Source organism: Trichosurus vulpecula, chromosome 7, assembly GCF_011100635.1.
Source record: "Trichosurus vulpecula isolate mTriVul1 chromosome 7, mTriVul1.pri, whole genome shotgun sequence".
Taxonomy (NCBI): domain Eukaryota; kingdom Metazoa; phylum Chordata; class Mammalia; order Diprotodontia; family Phalangeridae; genus Trichosurus; species Trichosurus vulpecula.
Window position 1 is genome coordinate 85351332 of NC_050579.1, and position 15739 is coordinate 85367070.

A 15739-nucleotide genomic window follows, 5' to 3' on the forward strand; every position below is an offset into this window, starting at 1 on the left:
AATGAGTTGTGACTAAATGCTGAAAAAAACATTGCCCCAACGTAGCATTCTTATGCGGATTTTCTTTTAACTCCTTTGCCTCCTCAATGGAAAGCACCTTGAACACATGGGGTCATGGCATCAATGGGGTACTTCATGTAGGCGTTCCATGTAAACTGGTATTTCCTTCTCTATGTTTCTTCTGTTCCCTCCAATCTGTGTGAGCCTCATTTATACTTGAGATTGTATTGGGTGATACACAGAGCCAGGTCACCCTAGATAGATGGTAGTCTTGGTGCTGGTATTGATTCTGGATAATTTGACTTTTCTGGACGTCATCTCCATCATGAGTGAAGGGAGAAGTGTGTGTGTGTGTGTGTGTGTGTGTGTCTGTCTGTCCGTGTCTGCGTATCTGTGTCTGTATGTGTCTGCGTGTGTCTACATATGTCTGTGTGTGTGTCTATATGTGTGTGTCTGTCCATGTCTGTGTATCTGTGTCTGTATGTGTCTTCGTGTGTGTGTGTGTGTGTGTGTGTGTGTGTGTGTGACCTTGAGCACACTCTCTGGTGATGGAGGGTTTAAGTGGCTAAGTCTTAGAAGGAATTTTCTCAGCATTTGACAGATCCAGGAACCTTCTTCCCTATCTAGGCCTACAGGTAGTTACCGACAGTTTAAAGCACTAACTTGTAATAAACTTTGCTAAATAAAGCAACTTGTAAACAGGTAGGTGTGCTGGGTAAGTAGAAAGCAAAGCAGCTGATTTAACTAAGTGCTGGGTCTAAAAAAAAGTCCCTTTTCTGGGAATCTCTATCTCTATCAACCTCCTACATTAAAATATTATGGCAGCTTGGTAACTAGTACACTTTGGGTTGCAGCTCCTAGCATGGCTCAAGAAAAGGGTTTCCTTAACAATTTTTTGGTAAGTCATAGAGCCCTTTGGCAGGCTGGTGAAGCCTATGCACTCCATACCCAGAATTATTTTATGTGCATAAAATAAAATATATTATGATTATGAAGGAAAACAAATTCGGTCATTTATTAAGTTAATTAAGTATTTATTAAATTATAGCATTTATTAAATGCCTACTATGTACTAGAGCCTGTGCTAAACATTGGGGATACAAAGAAAAGCAAAAGACAGTCTTTTCCCTCAATGGGAAAGATTGAATCTAATGGCAAAGACTGAAATAAAGATATTGAAATAAAAATCTGATCTTTTCCTCTGTAAGTGCATGGGCCCCTTGAAATGTATCATGGGGATCCACGAACCAGAGGTTAAGAACAGCCTCTAGATCAACAGCCTCTAGAGTTTCCCCTGAGCAGACTAGGGCAAATCCAAGGAGATTGAAAATTGGTCTGGATAACTGAGAGTGGCCAGGAGTTGAGTAAATATCCCAGCAGAGCCAATCACTAACTCCAATGGGGATTTTTCTACTTATTTCTCAAGATTATGTAGAATTCTAAGACCAAACAAAGTAAAGAATCCCAAAGTTATTTGGAGTTAGATTGACTTCCTTGGAATTATCTAAGACCTCTGCACCCATCACCCCCCTGCTGTAGGCCCAAAGTTAGCTGATGAGGAAAATTAATATTACACTGCATCATTTAATAATCAGTATTACTCTGCAATCCATCCTATTCCCCATTTTGTCAAATCCCATTTCTCAGTTTAACTTAAAAGACAGTGTCTCCCGGTCTGAACTGAAAGTGTGGTTGAATAATGTGACGACTCCTCCCCCCAGTTTGCTAGCCAAGCAGTTTAAAGTGGGACCATTGCTTTGTTTACCTATAAACAAAGGATTGGCTAAGCTGGGGCTGAGCCCCTCCCCTGGGTGGGTTCTCCTGTCCTTGCCTCTTCACATCAAAGTTAGGGGTGATTTGGTTTCCTAGGGGAAAGCTGAGGTAGGGGTGGGGTGGGCATAATGATTGGGGTGGTTCTGATTTTCTGGCCAAGATTACTAGAGCTAGCAGAGACCCGTAAAGCAATTAGCATTTCTTAATTGTCAGAGAGAGGCTTGACTAGCCATACCTGAAGGCCAACCCCCTTTCCCCAGCTGTAAGGCTTTTCAGCTACCCCAACCTCTCCTTGTACCCTTTTGGGTTTCAATAGAGTCTCAATAAAAATTGTCTTTTCAGTCCCATTGTGTTTGCTGACCCAAGTGAGGGGGCACAGTCTGACCCGTCCTGTATGTGTTACTGTTAATAAACTGTTATGCTGCTCTACAGAAAATGTTGCCTGTCTGCCCTCAGTGTCATTTTACTGACGGCACTTATATTATCACTTAACTAGCTTCATGACCTTGAATTGTGTGACCCTGAGCATCTAACCTCTCTTGCCCTTGGATTCATCTGTAAAATGAAGAGTTTGCACTAGATGGTCACAAAAATGCCAGAGTTCTATAATATGCCATTAATCTCTAACAACAACGTGTGTGTAACCTATTTCACAAGAGCGTGTTCACAAGAAAGTGTTTGCCAAACCCTAAAACAATCCATAGATGGGAGCTGTTCTTACTAATAGTTTGCAGGGATGCCTCCTAGTGCTATTTAAGTTTTCCAAACAAGGCCCATTTCTAATCTTTTGTAAGACTGTACCAATCTCTCTCTCTTTTTTTAACGTTATCTTATTTTTAATTTTCCTCCAAGCCAACAATTATTTTTTCTCCATCCCACCCCTACCTCACCGCTGGAAAAGAAAAAAGAAAAACAAAATCCTTGCAACAAATATGCATAGGCAAGCAAAATAAATGACTTATGTCCAAAAATGTCTGTCTCATTTTGTGACTTGAATCTCTCACTTCTATATCAGGAAATGGGTAGCCTGCTTCTTCATTGGTCCTTGGGAATTGTGGGTGGTCATCACACTGATCAGAGTCTTTCAAAGTAGTTTGTTATTGTATAAATTATTCCCCTGCTTCTTTTTCACTTCACTCAGTATCAGTTCTGGTCCTGGGTTTCATCATTTCTTATGGCACAATAGTATTCTAATAAAGCCATATGCCGTAATTTGCTCAGCCATCCCCCAACTGATGGCTACCTCTTTAGTTTCCAGTTCTTCACCACAACAAAAGTAGTTTTCGTAAATATTTTTGTACATATAGGTCCTTTCCTTCTTTCTTTGATTCCTTTGGAGATAGAGACCTAATAGTAATATTGCTGGGTGAAAATACATACAGAGTTTTTTAACTTTGGAGGCAGACTGAACTGTACTTCATAAAGCAGGTGACAAAGGGATATTGGTAGAGGATCCAAAGACTCTTTTTTTTACAACTTTTTTAGAAGAAAAAAAAGATTATTTCCATCCTGCCTCATTCCTCTAATATTATAAAGTGTGAAAACGGGCACACCACTAGGGGCAAAGGACAGACCATTTAATATCTGTATAGTAACAAGCTTTGGGAAAAACCCAAAACTCTTGCATTAGTGCTGAATCCTGAAAATATTTGGAAAACATGGAGCTCCATTTGGGAAACAGACAACATTCATTTGAGTTTATGAATAGTAAACGCTGCTCTGAAGGGTTGGCTTGTTCAGTTTGCTGCTGCGTGTAGTGTTGGAAGTTCAGCAAAGACTTTATGTGAGTACTTCTGAGCCACCTGGCTCAGAAAGGAATTGGCTCTATAGGCCAAACAGCCAACAAAAGAGCATTGTTCAGCCAGCTGCACAAGGTAAAAACATAGAGTGATTGAGTCAGGTCTCAAGGTCTGTGGACTACATTTCCAGATAGCTAGTTGGCATCATTAACTGACTGAAAATGAGGCCATGGATTCCCATTCACTTAAAGTGATTTGGGCTAATCAATTTAACAAGATCAAATCTATTTATGAACACACTGAGAAAAAAACATGTTCTCATAGAGTTCAGTGAGATGAAACTAGATCATGCTGGAACTCATTCATTCATCCTTTCCTTCCTTCCCTCCCTCCCTTCTTCCTTCCTTCCCTCCCTCCCTCCCTCCTTCCTTCCTTCCTTCTTTCCCTCACTCCCTCTCTCCCTCCCTCCTTCCTTCCTTCCCTCCCTCCCTCCCTCCTTCCTTCCTTCCTTCCTTCCTTTCTTTCTCTTTCCACTAGCTTCTAAAGGAAGCTCCTTAGCAGTATGTAATGCATCTTACTCATCTTTGTGACCCTGCAATGCCTTCTACAATGGCTTTCATAAAATATTTGTTGAACTGAACTGTCTACAAGTTCAATTCTCCCCTTCTTAAAAATACTTTGAATATATCAAGCCATTCCCTCTAGCTATGCTCTCTCTCTCTCTCTCTCTCTCTCTGTCTCTGTCTCTCTCTGTCTCGCTGTCTCTCTCTCTCTCTCTCTCTGTCTCTCTCTGTCTCGCTCTCTCTCTCTCTCTCTCTCTCTCTCTCTCCTCTCTCTCTGTCTCTCTCTGTCTCGCTCTCTCTCTCTCTCTCTCTCTCTCTCTCTCTCTCCCTTTCCTTTCTTTCTGGGGTCAACCTTCTTGAAAATGTATTCTACACTCACTCCTTAATCCATCGCAATCTAGTTTCTGCTCCCACCACTATAACAAAACTATTCTCTCAAAGGTTATCAGTGACCTCTATAATAGAAAAGCTAATGTTCTTTTCTCAATACCACCTCTTAATTTCTATAGCATTTCATTATGGTGGCAATCCTCTCCTTAAAACTCTCCAGTCTTGGCCAAGACTAGTGGCTATCAATATGTATGCGGTGAACTCCTGAGAGAGGGCAGGACACAGAAATTTTGCAATGGGTTCATGAATCAACATGTAAAACCACAAGTGAGGAATTATAAACTACAAATAATGTCACAATATATATCTAGCTATTTTCCAAATTTTTCAAATATATGCTTCTGAGATTAATAAATCAGGTTCATTTAAAAATATTCTTATTCATAGTAGCTTTTTGTCATTAAACTTTGATTCATTTAACAGATGCTAATCTACAAATTAGCAAGCATTTATTAAGGATCAACTGTGTGCCAGGCACAGGAGATGCAAATGCAAGAATGAAAAGATCTTTACTCTTAAGGAACTTACAGGAGCAGCTAAGTGGCTGAGCAGATAAGAGTGCTGAACCTGGAGTCAGGAAGACCTGAGATAAAAACCTAGCCTCAGACACTTTCTGGCTGTGTGACCCTGAGCATCACCTAACCTCAATTTTCACATCTGTAAAATGGGGATCAGAATAGCACCTTCCTCCCAGGATTGTTGTGAGGATCAAATGAGATAATTGTAAAATGTCTGGCTCGTAGTAAGCTCTTTTTAAATGTTAGTTATTATTATTATTATATTATGTTATGCTATGCTGTATTATATCATATTATATTAGTCAGACAACAAATATGTATATATTTGGGTGTGCGTATGCAGCATCAATATAAGGAGCATAAATACAGGGTAGTTAGGGAAGAAACTAGCAGTTGGGAGTATCAGAAAAGGCTTCATGTACAAGGTCATGACTGGAGTGTGTCTTGAAGGAAAAGAGGGACTCTATGAGGGGGAGATGAGGAGGGAGTCCATTGCAAGCAGTGGGGCAGCTAGTACAAAGACCTGGAGACTGAAGACGGAGTGTTGTATGTAAGGAACAGAGAAAAGGCCAGTTTGACTGGATCTCAAAGAGTGAGAGTAATTTACAAGGAGGCTGGAAAACCACAGCCATGGAGAGCAAGCAGAAAGCAATTAAGAGGCTGATGAAGTAATCTAGGTGAGGGGTGGTGGGCCTGGGCTGAGATGGCGGCTGTATGAGTAGAAACAAGGGATTAGAGGCAAGAAATGTTATCAAAGTTGCAAGATTTGTCAACTGATTTGATATATGAGGGTGCGGTAGAGAGTCAAGGATAAGGTTAAAATGATGAATGATAGAGACTGAAAGAATGACAGAAATGGAAAAATTTGGGGAGTTCTGTTTTTGGAGTTGAGATGCCTCTGAGTTTAAGATGTCTCCAGGACATCCTTTTTGAAACGTCCAATAGATATTTGATGATGTGGGGATAAAGCTTGGGGAGAGACTGATGTAGGATACATAGAGGTGATAATTAAATGCATAGGAATGGATGAGGTCACTAAGAGAGAGAAGAGCCAGGTGTCTAGAACAGATCCTTGGCATGCATCGTCTGTTAGGGTGTGTGATCTGGATGACAAACTAGCAAAAGAGAATGAGAAGGATCAGCCAGACAGTTAGGAGGAGAATCAAGAGAGAGTAATGTTATAAAAACCCAGAGAGGAGAGATTGTCCAGAAGGAGACATGCTAAATGCGACAGCTAGGTTGAAAAGGATGAAGACTGAGAAAAGATCATGAGATGTGTCAATCAAGAGATCACTGGTAACTTTGGAGAAAGAAGTTTCAGTGGAGTGATGAAGTCAGGAAAAAGGGCTCATGAGTGACTGAATAGAGAGGAAATACATTCAATAAAATAGGCAACATTTTCTAGAAATTTGGCTAAGAAAGGGAGGAGAATATAGGATGACAATAGAATACAGGGGGTAGTAATGTGTAGTGAACAGTACCACAGGGAGGCGGGAGTCCCCCCCAAATTTTTTTAATAAGTTAATTTATTTATTTTTAGTTTTCAACATTGACTTTCATAAGTTTTGAATTTTCTCCCTCTCCCTCCCCCCTCCCTCCCAAAGACAGCATGCAATCCGATATAGGTTCTACACATACATTCCTATTAAACATTTTCACATTAGTCATGTTATATAGAAGAAATAGGACTAATGGGAGTAACCATGAGAAGAAAAAAATATGACCAAACAAAAGAAAACAAAAGCAAATAGTCTGCATCGATCTGTATTCAGACTCCATATTTCTTTTTCTGGATGTGGATGACATTTTCTATTATGAGTCTCTTGGAATTGTTTTAGGTCCTTGTGTTGCTGAGAGGAGATAAGTCTATCAAAGTCGATCATCACACACTGTGGCTGTTACTGTGTACGATGTTCTCCTGATTCTGCTCACTTCACTCAGCATCAGTTCATATAAATTTTTCCAGGTTTTTCTGAAGTCCACCTGCTCATCATTTCTTATAGCACCATAGTATTCCATTACATTCATATACCACAACTTGTTCATCCATTCCCTAATTGATGGGCATCCCCTCAATTTCCAGTGTGTGGCCACCACAAAAAGAGGTGCTATAAATATTTTTGTACATGTGGGTCCTTTTCCCTAGGAGTCCAGAAAAAATTAACATTGAAGTGTTATACTAAGAGAGGTTAGGGACCAATGACCTAGACTTCATTATTCTAGATCTCTTCCTACTAATATGTTATCCCCTTCTTCCCACCTCCAATATTCAGGCATTCCCTAAGGTTTTGTGCTTGGAATTCTTTCTGTTTTCTCTACACTCTCTGACAATCTCACCTAGCCCAGTGACTTGAGACAAATTTTTATGAAAATGACTACAAATCTTTGTTTCTAGCCTCATTTCTCTCCAGAGTACAACTAACACATTTCCATCTCACCTGAATGTTTCACTAGTAGCTCAAAGTTATGTCCAAAATTGAAATTAAAAAACAATTTAAACTTTAAATTTTATTTATTTTGTTGAAAAACCATAAACTGGTTGGGTGGATGGGCTCCCTGGCTGTGGGCATCTAAGTACCCTCAACACTGACTGAATCACCTTGGGAGCAGAGGAGGGGACAATGGCAACACACTCTTTCCTTTTCCATCGCATCCTCTCTTCCCATACTCCCTCACCCTCAGTCTGCTCCTCCTGACTTCTCTATTTTGGGTAATGGCACTGGCAGTCTCCCAGTCACCCGGGGTCAAAATCTTGGAATCTTCCTATCCCACCCAACTAATTAGTCACCAAGACATTCTTCTGAAATTTCTATTGAATCTACCCCCACTTTCTACATTCCCACAGAGATCACACCTTCAGGTCCCCATGCCTGGAATGTACCCTCTCCTCACTTCTTCCCCACAAAATCCCTTACTGTTTTTAAGAGACAGCCAAAACATGACCTTCCTGATCTTTCCTGTCTTCCTAGAGCCCTCTATCCCAAACAACCACTTTGTTTGTATTTTGCATATACTTATGTACAGACTTGTCTCACCAGTGGGAGTTCACTGAGAGGAGAGACTGTTTTGCCTAGAACAGCATAGTGCCAGGCACATTTTTGTTGTTCAGTCGTTTTCAGTATCATCTGACCCTTTGCTACCCCATTTACGGTTTTCTTGGCAAAGATAGTGGGGTAGTTGGCCATTTTCTTCTCCAGTTCGTTTAGGAAAGAAGGCAATTGGGACAAACAGGGATAAGTGACTTGCCCAGGGTCACACAGCTAGTTGGAAAAGGAGTCTTCCTGACTCTAGGCCTGGCATTCTATCCACTGTGTCACCTAGCTGCCAGGCACAGAGTGAATATTTACTGAATGCTTGTTGATTGATTGATTATCCTTAGTTAAGGATTTCATTACCTCTCACCCCACAACTAGCCTTCTCACTAGTCTCTTTGCTTACAATATGATTTCATATTCCACTGCCAAATCAATCTTCCTAAAGCCCAGTCCTCATGCTACTTCCCAGTTCAGTGCTTTCCAAAACTTGCCAAATGACAGGTGGATCCTTTTCAATGGCGTTCATGGCATCACAGAAGGTGAGTGTTGGATGGATCACTGGAAGTCAACTAGTTCGACATATGCTTTCCCAAAGGAGTCTTTCTTCCACATACTGGACAACAGTTTTTCTGCTTTTGCTTGAAGACCTTTATTAGGGAAGAACACCCCACCTTCTAAGGCAGCTCCTTCTACTTTTGCATAGCTCTTACATGTTAGGAAGTTTTTCTTCTTTTTCTCTTTCCTTCCTTCCTTCCTTCCTTCCTTCCTTCCTTCCTTCCTTCCTTCCTTCCTTCCTTCCTTCCTTCCTTCCTTCCTTCCTTCTTCCTTCCTTCCTTCCTTCCTTCCTTCCTTCCTTCCCTCCTTCCTTCCTTCCTTCCTTCCTTCCTTTTTTTTTCTCTTTCTCTCTCTGTTTCTTTCTTTCTTCCTTCCTTTTTTTTTCTAGACCTGATTTCACTGATGTGGGGAGCCCCTGGTTAGAAAAGTACTTCTGCAGACATATGCCAGCAAGTATTTTGCAACTTAGAGTCTTTGAAAGTTGCCTTGGATGCCAAAAGGTTAAGTGACTTGCCCCAGGATTACACAGTCAATAAGAGTCAGAGACATCTGAACATTGAAGGACATTCTTTTCCAAGTCCAGTACTCTACTCTGTCATACTGCTTTAATTTGTCTTTTTGCAACGTATGCCCACAGTTATGTGTTCTACCCTCTGGGGCCACACAGAACAAGCCTAATCCATCTTTTATATAATGGTACTTCAAATACAAGGAGACACAGATATCCATCATACCCCGATGAATCTTGTCTTATTCAGACTAATTGGAAACTGAGATTCTCAGGTACTTTCAATTGATTTTCATATGGATCTTCACCAGCTTGGTTGACCTTTTCTAGACATCCCCCAGCTTATCAATATCCTTCCTGAATATGGTACCCAGATATGGTCTGACCAAAGCAGAGTAACTGCAGAACCATCACATCCTCATTCCTGGGAACTGTGCCTTTCTTTATGCAGTCCCAGAGCAAATTAGCTTTTTTGGCTTCCATATCATATTATTGACTCACATTGGAGTCTGCAGTATGTCAAAACACCCAGATCTTTTTCAGTTAAACTGCTATGTGACTATGACATCCTGTCTAAACATGCCTCCTCCATCATATGCTTGTGAAGTTAGGATTTTGAACCCAAGTTTTAAGACTTTACAGGATTTCCTATTAAATTTTATCTTATTGGATATAACCATGTGTTCCATCCCATTAAGATCTTTTTGGATCCTAATTTTGTCATCCAGTTTGTAAGTTATACCTCCCAGATTTGGGCCAATTGTAAAATGATACAAGTTATTGGTTGCAATGTTAAAGAACATAGGGCTGAGCAAAGATCTCTGGGACTTTCCACTATGATGCATTATATTTTTATTTATTTTGTTAAACATTTGCCAGTTGCATTTTAATCTAGTTCAGGCTATACCTGAGAACCCCACTTGCTGCTCTAATGCATTTAAGGTGATTAGATTCATGAAACATTGATCTTTGTGCAACTTTTTACTGTTATGTAAATGCACATCTATAAATATTTGGACTCACTGCATAATGTCCAAAAATAATGATAGCTGACATTTACATGTAGGAGTATGCTAGTAAACATTTAACAGTCAGCTCTCCCCACCCCTCAAAAATATGCATGACATATTTTTAAGTTTAATCTTCACAATTAACATTTCCCCCATCATTTTCTTAAGTCTAGATAATCAACAAAACAATAAATCAGGCTCTGATTTGAAGCATTTGCCAATTGGCTCTTCTAAGCTCGTTTGAGGTGGCTCCATGTTTACATGAAACTGCTAAAGTTTGCAAAGTCCTTTATGTACATCATCTCACTTGAACCTCACAGTAACTCTATAAGAAATCTAATCCTGGTATCATTATTCCCATTTTATGGTTCAAAAAAACAGGCTGAGACAGGTTGAGTGAAGTTCCTATGGTCACACAGCTAATAAACATAAGAGGCAGGATTAGAACTCACGAATGAAATAAATGATTATTCATAACTAATGATTTGGGGAGATTCAGAGTTCCCCCTTTTTCTATTCTCATTTCAAGACCTCAGTCTCTGAAGGTTGAACTAACCTTCTCCTCTACCCAACCCCACCCAATCTTAAAAAGAATCTCTAGTCCATTCAATCAAGCTTGGGTGGAGACAGACCCTTTTATCTAAATTGCCCAAGGCTAGAGGGGTGGTCTGGGTATAGAGACAGACTCTGTCCAAGGGTGACCTTCTCACTCTCAGCCCTTCATTGTAATATTCATTCTTCCATTAATTGTTAACCAATCAGTTTTGATCGCCACCCTGGGGAGCACAGCTCTTCCAAAAGGACATATAAACCATGAGCCTGCCGCTATGATTGTCTTTGGTTTAAGAGAGAGCCGTCCTTTTTAAATGATTTTATTAAAATGCTTATTAATTATTAATAAAATGATTAAATTACCCAGAAATTATGTCTCTCAACCTTTTTAATTACCACATGTCTTTCTAAGCCAAGAGTTCTTTCCACTCTGTCTTGCTGACTCTCTGAGACAAAAGAGGTATGCAACCAGCCAAATAAGTAATAACTCAATGCACTAGGTGGGGGGTCTGCTCTTACTCAAGGTCTTCAAACAGAAGCTACGTGACCATTTGTTGGGGATGCTATGGAGGAGACTCTCAGGTGGGGGCTGAACTAAATGGCTTTTAAGTTCCCTTCCAGTTCTGAGAACCTATGATTCTGTTATTTCTATTTACAAAGTCAACACTCCAGCACAATTTATTCTAAGGTCCCTGCTGCAGAGTCTGCTTTCCTGCTATATGCTATTACTTAAGCCATTCTGCATGTCACCTACCTTTCAAATTGAAATGTCTTATTGAACACAGGGTGACCAGGACGACTGCACCTCACCAGGACTGTTTCCTAACAGAAAAGAACATTAAAAACAAAAGGTAAGATGATACTAAGAATATACCTGTGGCACAATGGAAAAAAAAGAATATGTAACTAGTTCAAAATATATTAGGGGACCCACTAAAATGCAAGAGAGAAATGGGTTGAATAGACCAGAATTTTAATCTAATAGCACTGACATCTTCAAAGGAAAGGGTAAAGCTTAACTGAGGGACACACTAGGATGAGGACCATTTCCAAAAAAGGATTTATTTATTTATAGTTTTTGACATTCACTTTTATAAGACTTTGAGTTTTAAATTTTCTCCCCCTCTTTCAGCCATGCCCCAATTGATGGTCATCCTCTCAATTTCCAGTTCTTGGCCACCACAAAAAGAGCTGCTGTAAATATTTTTCTACATACTGGTCCTTTTCTCATTTTTATGATTTCTTCGAGATACAAACCTAGAAGTGGCATTGCTGGATCAAAGGGTATGCACAGTTTTATAGCCCTTTGGGCACAGTAAGGACCATTTTTTTATTTGGATGTCACCTTGACTTAAGGATAACTGATGGAATCTCATGTATTATTTTTATACAGCATTCCAAAAGTTTTTGTGAAGTTTTTAACCTATCACAGTTAGAACCAAACTGAGTTTTGGAACACTGCATCAGTAGAGAAAGAAGTTTAAAACTCTTTCAAATTTTGTTCTTTTCTTCAACAGTGGTATGGTGGGTGGAAGCATAGGCAACTTTCAATAAGAGAAGTTTTGCAGTTAACCTCCAATTAGGCCAGGAGCAAGGAAATCTACTAGGCAGAATGTGAACTGAAGCACAGACTAACAGAGAAATATTTTTGAGAAGAGTCAAACAGTTAAAAGAAATTTTAAAATGGCAATAGCGATTAGTCCAAAAGTGAACTTTTTTATTTTTGTAAACAGTAATTAGGAAATGCTAGAGCACTGCCTTAAAATATCTCAACTCCTAAATGTCAAATAAATTGACAAGATTTTTTTAGAAAAAAATAAATATTTGGGATTCACCATCTGCCCACATTCCAGGGTTTTTGCTTTCCACTGTTGCAAGAAGCTCCTCCCACTCTCTTGCCACCAAAGTCCTCTGCAAATCCCTCACATCCGTCTCCTCTCCACTCCTTGCCAGAAACCTAATTCAAGCCCTTGCCATCTCTCATCTGAACTATTGCAACAACTTCCTTCTTGGTCTCCCTGTCTCTAGTATCTCTCCTCTCTCAAATCCATTCTTCCCATATCCAGAAGAAAGTTTTCCCAAGGTACTGGTCCAACCAGGTCGTTCCTCTGCTCCAAAACTTCAGTGGTATAAAGTACAAATCCTTCAGCCTGGCCTCTTATGTCCTTCACAATCTGGCTCCAGCCCACCTCCATTCCAGCCTCCTCCCCATCACACATCCTTCTGTTCCAGCTAAACTGGGCCATTAGTTGTTATCTGGTCTCATTCTGCCATCTTTTACCTTGCCAGTCTTGTGCAGATCACCCATCATGCCCAAAGAGCATTCTCTCTTGATCTCTGCCTTTCAGAGTCCTCCTCTCCCTTCAAGACTAAGGGCAGGTGCTATCACTGAAATAGCACCTTCTCCAACAATGTCCCCAACCCCAGAGTGAAAACAATGCCCTCCTCAGATTCTCCAAAGAGCACTTTGTCATCATCTCTCCTTTGACCCCACATATTTTATCTTGGATCACACTCATCAATATGCATGTATCCACAAGTACTGCAACCTTAGAAAGCCAATGCTTCTCTGGGCATCAGTATCCTTATCTATATGTTCCCTGAGAGAAGGGCCTGTGTCCTTTTTGAAAATCTTTAAGTCTTCAGAATCCGGAAGTGTTTCCCACATAGTAGACATTTCTTTCTTTTTGTTTGTTTGTTTTAATTTAATTTGTTTAATATTTTTAGTTTTCAGCACTGATTTTCACAAGATTTCACAAATTTGAATTACAAATTTTCTCCCCATTTCTACCCTCCCTCCCACTCCAAGATGGCATATATTCTGGTTGCCCTGTTCCCCAGTCAGGCCTCCCTTCTGTCACCCCACTCCCCCTTGCCATCCCCTTTTCCCTTACTTTCTTGTAGGGCAAGGTAAATTTCTATGTCCCATTGCCTGTATATCCTATTTCCTAGTTGCATGTAAAAATTTTTTTTTTAACATCTTCTTTTAAAACTTTAAGTTCCAAATTCTCTCCCCTTTCCCCTCCTCACCCATCCTCCCTAAGAAGGCAAGCAATTCAACAAAGGCAACAAGTGTATCATTATGCAAAACCCTTCCACAATACTCATGTTGTGAAAGACTGACTATATTTTGCTGCTTCCTAACCTATCCCCCTTTATCCAATTTTTTCCCTTGACCCTGTCCCTTTTCAAAAGTTTTTGCTTTTGATTACCTCCTCCCCCATCTGCCCTCCCTTCTATCATCCCCCCTTTTTAATCTTCTTCCTCCTTCTTTCCTGTGAGGTAAGATACCCAATTGAGTGTGTATGGTATTCCCTCCTCAGGTCAAATCCGATGAGAGCAAGATTCACTCATTCCTCCTCACCTGCCCCCTCTTCCCTCCCAACAGAACTGCTATTTCTTGCCAGTTTTATGTGAGATAATTTACTCCATTCTATCTCTCCCTTTCTCCCTCTCTCAATATATTCCTCTCTCATGCCTTAATTTGATTTTATTTTTTTAGATATCATCCCTTTATATGCGACTCACCCTATTCCCTTCAGCTACCCTAATACTGAGGTCTCATGAATTATACACATCATCTTTCCATGTAGGAATGTAAACAAAACAGTTCAACTTTAGTAAGTGCCTTGTGATTTCTCTTTCTTGTTTACTTTTTCATGCTTCTCTTGATTCTTGTGTTTGAAAGTCAAATTTTCTATTCAGCTCTGGTCTTTTCACTGAGAAAGCTTGAATGTCCTCTATTTTATTGAAAATCCATATTTTGCCTTGGAGCATGATACTCAGGTTTGCTGAGTAGGTGATTCTTGGTTTTAATCCTAGTTCCATTGATCTCCAGAATATCATATTCCAAGCCCTTCAATCCCTTAATGTAGAAGCTGCTAGATGTTGTGTTATTCTGATTGTGTTTCCACAACACTCAAATTGTTTCTGGCTGCTTGCAGGATTTTCTCCTTGATCTGGGAGCTCTGGAATTTGGCAACAATATTCCTAGGAGTTTTCTTTTTGGGATCTTTTTTAGGAGGTGATCAGTGGATTCTTTCATTTTCTGTTTTACCCTCTGGTTCTAGAATATCAGGGCAGTTCTCCTTGATAATTTCTTGAAAGATGATATCTAGGCTCTTTTGTTGATCATGGCTTTCAGGTAGTCCAATAATTTTTAAATTATCTCTCCTGGACCTATTTTTCAGGTCAGTGGTTTTTCCAACGAGATATTTCACATTGTCTTCCACTTTTTCATTCCTTTGGTTCTGTTTTATAATATCTTGATTCCTCATCAAGTCACTAGCTTCCATTTGCTCCATTCTAATTTTTAAGGTAGTATTTTCTTCAGTTGTCTTTTGGACCTCCTTTTCCATTTGGCTAATTCTGCCTTTCAAGGCATTCTTCTTCTCATTGGCTTTTTGGAGCTCTTTTGCCATTTGAGTTAGTCTATTTTTTAAGGTGTTGTTTTCTTCAGTATTTTCTGGGGTCTCCTTTAGCAAGTCATTGACTTGTTTTTCATGGTTTTCTCGCATCCTTCTCATTTCTCTTCCCAATTTTTCCTCTACTTCTCTTACTTGCTTTTCCAACTCCTTTTTGAGCTCTTCCATGGACTGAGACCAGTTCATGTTTTTCTTGGAGGCTTTTGATGTAGGCTCTTTGACTTTGTTGGCTTCTTCTTGCTGTATGTTTTGGTCTTCTTTGTCACCAAAGAAAGACTCCAAAGTCTGAGACTGAATCTGAGTCTGTTCTTGCTGCCTGGCCATATTCCCAGCCAACTACTTGACCCTTGAGTTTTTCGTTGGGGTATGACTGCTTGTAGAGTAGAGAGTACTTTGTTCCAAGCTTGAGGGCATGTGCTGTTGTTTTCAGAGCTATTTCTCACAGCAAGCTCTGCCACAGCAGTGCTCATCTTCCCCCAAGAACCACTGACCCGGAATGGGAATCAGATCTTAAGCAGGCTCTGCACTCCTGCTCTGAACCGCCACTTCATTCCTCCCACCAGGTAGGCCTGGGGCCAGAAGCAACTGCAGCTGAAGTTCAGTAGCTGCACCACCCCTGCTGCCCCCAGGGTGGTGGCCGAATTGCGAACTCCTTTCACTCTGTTCCCCACT

At 40.2% G+C, this 15739-nt stretch overlaps 1 protein-coding gene across 1 annotated transcript in view; it reads right to left on the reverse strand.

Annotated features, from left to right (window-relative positions):
• KIF25 (kinesin family member 25) overlaps window positions 1-15739 on the reverse strand; it is a 126886-nt gene that overhangs the window by 80857 nt on the left and 30290 nt on the right. Inside the window, exon 6 of the mRNA XM_036769255.1 lies at window positions 11398-11465. Within this exon, the coding sequence (XP_036625150.1) occupies window positions 11398-11465 (68 nt within the window). The remainder of the gene's footprint in view (window positions 1-11397; window positions 11466-15739) is intronic.